Here is an 8,669-nt window from a genome sequence, read left to right as displayed (position 1 = left end):
ACACACACACACACGTGGTTACGTTTAGCCAACACACACACACACGTGGTTACGTTTAGCCAACACACACACACACGTGGTTACGTTTAGCCGACACACACACGTGGTTACGTTTAGCCGACACACACACGTGGTTACGTTTAGCCGACATACACACATGGTTGGGTTTAGGACAAAAGAACAGGGTTTGGCTTTACAATCTTACAGGAAGTGAACACCGGCCTCCTGGGTGACGGTGGAGGTTTGTTGGAGCCATCCACCACTCCTCCCACCCTACTCAGACTTCCACTGCATTAACTTTCATTGTTGTCCCACCACGTTTCCTCAGACCAAACACTGTTATACAATAACGACTACAGGCCACATATTATGCTGACGGGAAGGGACAGCTTCTTTCGTTGATGTCTGATGCCGGAAGTCACTGACCAAGCAACGGTTTTTGACGACTTAAGAGTGAGACCAGGTTGTTGAGGCGGCAGGAGGCAGTAACAGTACTGAAACAACGTCTGTACAAAGAGGACAGTCAGCAGGACGGATCATGGACGGATCATGGACGGGACAGGCGTGACGTTTTGACTACATGTTCTGTGTGCGACCCACCAGGGAGATTTATATAGTTAGCTGTTAGAAGTTAGCAGCTAAAGCAAAGAAAAAGAACAGCAGCTGAAAATAGTCCTGTCTCCCCTTCCCTCTGTCCCCTCATCTCCTCCTCTTCCCCCTCCCTTCTCTCCTCCTCTTCTTCACCCCCCCCAACCCCCCCCCCCTCCTCCTCCTCCCGGGTGTTTCTCAGCTGCTTGTCTCCTTTCAGTCTCCAGGTCAGTTGGACGGCGTCCTCTCTGACTGAATGGACTTTGTGTTGGTTGCTAGGAGACCTCATCAGGCTTCAACATGGTGACAAGGCCCTCACTGTCTCACAAACCCCCTCCCCACCTCCTCCCCCAGCCCTGAAGGAGGAAGAGGAGGGGGAGGAGGAGGAGGAGGAGGTGACATGAATGTTGTTTACTGCAGAGTGAAGATTTACTGAATGAACTTTGAAATGTTGAACAGTTCAACATTTAATAAAACCCTCTGATGATGATGATGATGATGATGATGGTGATGATGATGATGATCAAGGTGAGTTAATAACCTAGTCATAGCAGATTGAATGTCAGATGGTGAACCTGGTGTTTTGAGCTAACAGCTGATGTGAGGTCAGCGTTCAGTCGTCCTGATGACGGAGCAGAGCTGACCTGAGGACAGTCTGACCCCTGCTGGACACACACCAACATTACACCTCTGACCAATCACAGCAGATAAAAACACTGACTTTACCCCCATCGCTCTCCGCACAGCTCTGGATGAGAAACACAGTCAGTGTCAAACTGTTTCTTTACATGGAAATAAATGTAATAAAAATCTGAATATTCTGAAACACTGATTCCAGTCTCCGAGTGAATGGAGGAAAACCCATGACCCTCCTCCACCATGAATGACTTTTTAGAGTTTTGATGTTTGAAATTTGAAAGTTTAAAAATGTCTCAGCAGGTATTAGCGAGCACCTGAGCATCACCTGACACAGTGACAAACAGCAGACTACCTGTGACTGAGTGTCATTGTGTTGAAAATAAATGATCATAACGTTACTGTCTGTAATGTTCCTGTATTTGATGTGGACCGTGGGCTCCATGATACAAGAAGCTAATTGTGACTTTATCAGTTAATGGTACGAAGCGACCAACAGCAGATCCATTTAGAGAAGCTAAGTTACAGCTAGCTGGCTAACATTAGCTCAGGTTACAGTTAGCTCGTCAGCTGTCCCTACATCACTCTTAGCTAGTAGAAAGCTCTTTGTACAGTTACATAATTTATTGTCGAATAAATCAACACTGTCATAATACATACATTTGCATGATGGATCATGTTAGCTGGTGAAGTGGTGAGCGGGAGCGTATCTATGTTTCCCGGGTTCTATGTTTCCCGGGTTCTATGTTCCCCACTTAACCCTGCAAAAAAGGTTCTATGTTCCCCGCTCAACCAAGCGGGAAACATAGAACCCTTTTTGCAGGGTTAAGTGGGGAACATAGAACCCGGGAAACATAGGGATGACCCCGTGGTGAGCTAGCCAACTGACAAATTCATTTTGCCAGTAAAAGCATTAGCAAGCAAGCAAGCTAAGTTAGCCAGCTAGCTGTAGCTAAGCTACACTGTATGGATCTGGTGCTGGTTGCTTCGTAACGTTACCTGATTATGTAGTAATTTGCAAACAGCAGGCTAATTCAGCAGCCAGGTCAGTCCTGGAGTCTGAATGAGTTAAATCACATTAATCACAGAAGACAATAATTTGCTTCGTTAGCAAGCACTTTGTCTGCATTAGGAAGCAAGCTAACGTTAGCTAACATTAGCCAGCTATAACCACAGTATCAAACTATATTTCACATGTGAATTTGTTTTCACACCATAACAATTCACGCGACTAAATTAGCCTACATGTAAATACACCATCGGAATTCCCGCCAGGGAACCTGTGATGGACACAAAATATGCTAATTAAGCAGTGCAAATGAAGCAAAAAGCGCAAACGTTAAAAAATCTGAACTTCAGCTACCAGTTGGCACTGTGACAGCCAGTCAGCACTGAAGTTTCCTGACTGTCGCGTCAACGATCCAACTGAAAGGCCAACGTTACAGCGTTTTTCATAAACCTCGGGGAAAAACTCGAGACACACGAACCTCTCCGTGCAGACAGGTCTGATCTCTGCGGTTAAAGATGGACAGATACTGCTGAGCAGAGACAGGGACATGAAATGAAGCTCTATAAGACATAAACAAGTCAAACAGCTGTTCACTGAAGACAAACTCCACCGCCACATTTAAACAACAAAATCACAACGCAGAGGTGAGGTGCAGAGGGAGTCTGGCGACGGGTTACATCAATATTATGTAGACTTTTTTGTTTACGTGAAATTCTAACAACCATATAGATGTTTGTTTATCTTCAGACGGCGTCCTTGGTGACGGTTTGCTGTAAAAATGAAGGTGATATTTTTCTGTCTTCCTGTTCTGACGTTCAACATGACAATGAGACATTTTTATTCTGCATAACTCAACTGTTTCTCTCCAGCGTCTGCCGTTTTTCTGACACCAGTATGCACGCACAACTTCTGTGACATCACAGTGACGTCACAGTGACAGTATGCATGCACAACTTCTGTGACATCACAGTGACGTCACAGTGACACCACTGTGACGTCACTGTGATGTCACAGAAGTTGTGCGTGCATACTGTCACTGTGACGTCACTGTGATGTCACTGTGATGTGACTCCAATCCGCTCTATAAAACAAGATAAACACATGTAAAACGTTCAATATGAAGTCATTAAAATGAGCTCCACCTTTACCAGCTGCAACGTTAACATTATGAACACATTAATAACAATGACATCATATTACTCTGCACACAGAGTACTTTTACTTTAGATACTTTGAGTACATGTTTCAAAACTTCTGTACTTTTACTAAGGTCAGGTTTTAAACTCAGGACTTTTACCTGTAACAGAGTTTCTAACCTGTGGTGTCACTGATTTTATTTCTTCTTCTTCTACTGTTCAAAAATCAGCTGGAGCTTTAAACCAACTCTCTAAGCTCACTATAATTCCTCTTTTTAATGTCTCTATTAAGTCCTCCTCTTCCTCCTCCTCTTCCTCTTCCTCCTCCTCCTCTTCCTCATCCTCTTCTTCCTCCTCTTCTTCCTTTTCTTCTTTGGGGCCTTTTGTTTCAGTATTTTTAGCTGCAGGGATTTTCTCTGGTGTTAATCTGGATTTAACCCACTGAGGATCCACGTCTTCACCACAAACAGGTGGAGTTAAACATGTTTACACACAGGTAGCTGTCAGTGATCAGGCTGATGCTGCTTCTGCTTCATCTTCATCATGGGCTATATAATCAAAATAAAAAGTAATTCATTCATTCATTCATTCATTCATTCGTTCATCTTCTTCTCCTCGTCGTTAACGAGCAGTGTTACGTAACCACAGCTAAAAATTGTCCGCTGCTATTTATTCCGTCAGAGCTGGTTCACTTACACACGAGGTCATGACCCCACTGAACCTGCCGACAGGATGTGACCTCTGATTGGTCAAGGCGGGCCGTCACTCTGTTACTGCACGAGGAGAGAAAACGGCCGATAACATTTCATAAATATCATCATAATGAAGTATTCCAGGATTTTAATTTCCTGCTACTGTTTTATTCTTTAACCTGGAACAAAATCAAAAAATATCAAAACCTTTTTAAATACTTTATTTTTACATCATGTTGAAATTAGAAGTGTTGATGTCAAAGTTTCACTTCTCAAAAAAGGGAATTATTATCATCATTGTTATCATTAATATTTTCAGTGATTTACAGGAACACAGACTTATTTTACTAAACTGTCCTCAACTTTCGACATCTTTATTTTTATGACTCGGACATGGGGAAGAAAATGTCATGTCGTGATGGAGCGGCCTCATCACTGACTGCAGGTAGCGCACACATGCACGAACGCACATACAGTACACACACACACGCACACACACACACACACACACACACACACACACACACATTACCCACTCCCCCTGCTACCTTTCTGCCTCATGACATGACTCGTGCATCTCTCTATCTTCCCTCTTCCCCCGCTGTGCAATAGCGCAGCCGAGAGTGCACACCTGGGTGCACACCTGGGTACACACCTGGGTGCACACCTGGGTACACACCTGGGTACTCTAACATTTCTCAGTTCATGGACACTGACTTACCGGGTGACGGTGAGTGGAGTGTGTCTCCTGTTTAGTCGGTCAAACCAGGGCACACTGCTCTTCAGGTATAAATGTTTGAGCATCACACATTTCCTTGGTCACATGACCTGTCACGTGATTTACGTTGCTGTGATTTTTCTGATTTATTAGTTTTCTGCATATATATCTGGTTTTGGGATTTAAAGTGAATATTTCTGAATATGTATTTGATTCCTGTTTATGATGTTTATGTGTCCAGAGAGATTAATACCTTAGTTGAAGAAGGGTTGAATTTATTGTATTTTTTTTCTTCCTGTATGGTTATACCTGATGGGAGTGGCTTCAGGTTTAAAAGGAGTGGATCATCTCAGGTAATGTCAGTCTTGGGGCCTGTCCCAATACCCCCCCTTAGCCCAACCCCTACATTTGCGTGTTCCCGTGAGGGGTAGGGGTGTCCATATCCTTTTTGCGTGTAGGGGTAGGGGGCATAACCAGGGGTAGTGGGTATGAAACTAGCCTTTCGGAGCCTTTCAGATGCTGACTTGCCATAACTATGCTGCCTCGTAATGTTAGCTGGTTAGCTAGCTAGCCAGCTAGAAGAAGTCCCCTGTCGTACATCATCATCATTTTGTCGTCTGTCATTCATCAAACGAAGCATAATGAATAATGCAAACACGATCGGTAGGATGAACTCAACCAGAGACTCCACTGTAAATGCCGGTTGGAAATGTAGATGGCTCGCAGCTTCCTGTTTAAAATAGTTACGTATGCGTGAACGTAACCAACGCAGTGACGTAGTGAGTGGTGTCCCAATTCCTAGGGAAAGATTTCAATCCCTACCCCTAGTGGACAAGGGGGGGGGGGGTATTGGGATTGGGCCTCGGTCTGGTTGCAGAGAAGGCAACATCTTGGATTCACCTGAGTATTGGACTGTGAGTTTTTTTTCCCTCTTCTGAGTTTTTCCTGATTATTGAGGTTTGTTGAAGAACTCTTTTGAAATAGTTTTTGTATTCAAACTTTTTGCATTTCTTTTCGTGTTTTATTTTTTTGTAAATAAATCACAATTTGCACCTCAGGAGGCAAAATAAAAAGCCAAAACTTGATTTTTCAACTCTGCCTGTGTTTTTGGAGTTTTTGAAGAGTTTCCAATTGAACCCCGTTACACGTCATTCTCTCTCTCCCTTCACACTCAGCTGTCCTGTCAATTAAAGGCAAACATGCCCAAAAAAAATCTTTGAAAAAATAAATAAAAAAAATAAATAAATAAATATATATATATATATATAAAAGCAGATGAAATGACTTAATATGTGAAAAGACTTAAGAGTTTAATTACATACGAGTTGATATAAACAGTGAAACATTCATATTTACACCCTGAACTGTTCTGTGACACGTAAAATGATTATTGACGAAGATTTTAACAGACGCACTTTGTGTCCTGAACGAATGTGTGAGCGTGGAAATGAAAACGTGTGTGAGGATGTTTCTGTCGGTTCAATAAAAACAGAAAACAGTTTGATTCATTCACCTGACCTCAGATCTGTTCGTCACCGACACACACAGAGACAGGCTGTGGTCCACACCCATGTCCAGATGTCAGTGAACACAACACGTCCAGATGTTGCTGAACACAACACGTCCAAAGGTCAGTGAACACAACACGTCCAGATGTCGCTGAACACAACACGTCCAGATGTCAGTGAACACAACACGTCCAAAGGTCAGTGAACACAACACGTCCAGATGTCGCTGAACACAACACGTCCAGATGTCAGTGAACACAACACGTCCAGATGTTACTGAACACAACACGTCCAAAGGTCAGTGAACACAGCATGTCCAGATGTCAGTGAATGTAACATGTCCAGAGGTCAGAGAATGCAACACGTTCATAGGTCAGTGAATTCAACACGTTCAAATGTCGGTGAACGCAGTATGTCCAGTTGTCATGAATGCAGCATGTCCAGAGGTCAGTGAATGCAGCACGTGACTGCAGCGTCTCCACCTGCTGCTGACAGAACTAAGATTAGATTCATGAGTCAGTCTGAACATCACAGTTACACCTCCGTCCACACACACCGCCGCCCTGCCGTCAGCTGTTGGTCACCATGGGAACAAACACACCCACATCAACAGGTGTGACACACCTCATAGCTCACATAACAGACAGGAACTCCAAGAACACAGAGGGGGTGCGTTCAAGTACTTCAGTACACAGCTGAGGTATTTGTACTTTGTTGATAATTGTCGCGAAATCATTTATTAGTATTTCTTCAATCATTTATTAGTGTTGTTAGTTTCCTTTGATTCTGACTTTATTTATATTCAACAGTTGTACTGAGGCCAGGCTTGTATCCCCCAGATCCAGAAGTTCCTGTAAGCAATAAACAGTCATCACTGAATCGACATCAGAGCTGTCGTGGTGTCTTCGTTGGAGTCAACTAACTGTCAGCCGTAGTCCGCCATCATCATCATCATCATCATCATCATCATCACAACACAGAGGCTGTCACTATTATCAGACAATATAAAAGAAGATTAACGGGGGCGTTATAAACTGTGAGGTTAATACAGTCCTCCGTCACACTAGCGTTAAGGTTAGCTCCACCCTCTCGTCCAAATATTCATTAATGCGCTGTGACGCTCTACTCTGAAATGAGGGCGTTGTTCTCCAAAGTAACAGAGCGTTCTGTTGCTACATGAACTAATGAATGGTTAAATTAATCACACGTTCACTCCGCTCGGCGCTCTGCTGTCTGCCGTTCGTAATAATTGAATAGTGCGTTCCAACTGCGCTCCGAATTTATGAACGCTCCAGTTTGTGCCTCAGTGTGCTGCGGCCCTCAGAGTGTGACCCTCCCTCCACCATAAATGACTTATTAGAGTTTTAAAAGTTTGATGTTTGAAAGTTGAAAGTTTTTCACTCTTGTCGCTTAAATAAAAGTTTATTTTATTTAAAATAAGATGTAAATTAGAAAATATCAGTATTTTAACCTCAGACTTGGTTTGTGCCACATCGACATGTTCTCTTTAAAAATCTGCAAGTTTTCAAGTCGACGGTCAAATTATAGTTTTATTATTTAAATTATAGTTTATTTTTTCTTTCTGAAACATTTGGACGCTGTGTTTTCAGTTTGGTGGTAAAATAGAAAATATAACCATGTAAATCTGTAAGCCCCGCCCCCTGAGCTAGAATAAAAACACGTTTCACAGTGTCACAAAAATAATTTGACATGCCCCCCCCCCCCCCCCCCCCCATGAGTAATGAACAGTCCATAAATAGCACAGACTCTTCACAGACTCTTCACAGACTCTTCACAGAGGGTCAGACTCAGTGAATATTTGCTTGCTTGTTTTCAGACTCATCAAACTGTTCAGCTCACTTCACACTCACCTTCTTCCCATAAGCAGCTCCCATTCTTCCCAGTCCTCTGCAGCAGCACTCCTTTCTCCTCGGCCTCCTCCTCTTACTCCTCCTCCTCCTCCTCCTGCCACCTGGCAGCCTGGCAGGCTGATCTCAGGGATCAGTTAACCCACCGAAGTTCATAACAACAGAGACAGAACTGAGCAGAGACACATGAGACACATGAGACAGGAGGGACAGGAGGTCAGACAGTGTATGAGAGTGAGAGGAGGAAGAGGAGGAGGAGGAGCAGCAGGGGGAGGAGCAGCAGGAGGAGGAGGTGTCCCAGCCACCTGTTCCTGCCTGACTCCCTGCTCTCAGCTGTGAGGAGTTAAGATGCTCTGATTGGATTAATGTAATCAGAGGAGACACTGAACTCAGCGTTAGCTTAGCTCAAGTTAGCAGCTTAGCCTCACACGTTAGCTTCATGCTCTCTTAGCTGAAGATGTTAGAAATTATTATCATGAAAACAAACATGAAACGGGGTGTCGGTGCTTAGTGG

The 8,669-nt window shown here is 43.6% G+C and overlaps 1 protein-coding gene across 3 annotated transcripts in view; it reads right to left on the bottom strand.

The window, feature by feature from the left end:
* The window catches only part of LOC126385818 (protein FAM107B-like), a 35,063-nt gene extending 26,706 nt beyond the window's left edge, over positions 1-8,357 (bottom strand). Inside the window, exon 1 of one of the 3 annotated variants that reach the window (XM_050037806.1) lies at positions 8,159-8,357. In XM_050037806.1, coding sequence (XP_049893763.1) covers positions 8,159-8,182 — 24 coding nt within the window. In that variant the 5' untranslated portion in view covers positions 8,183-8,357. Of the gene's footprint in view, positions 1-205; positions 272-6,297; positions 6,367-8,158 lie in introns of those variants that run through there. The other 2 variants (XM_050037804.1, XM_050037805.1) reach the window with 2 other exon arrangements.
* Positions 8,358-8,669: the final 312 nt, after the last annotated feature.

The sequence above is a fragment of the Epinephelus moara genome, chromosome 24 (assembly GCF_006386435.1).
Source record: "Epinephelus moara isolate mb chromosome 24, YSFRI_EMoa_1.0, whole genome shotgun sequence".
NCBI classification, from domain to species: domain Eukaryota; kingdom Metazoa; phylum Chordata; class Actinopteri; order Perciformes; family Serranidae; genus Epinephelus; species Epinephelus moara.
This window is presented reverse-complemented; position numbering and strand designations above follow the sequence as displayed.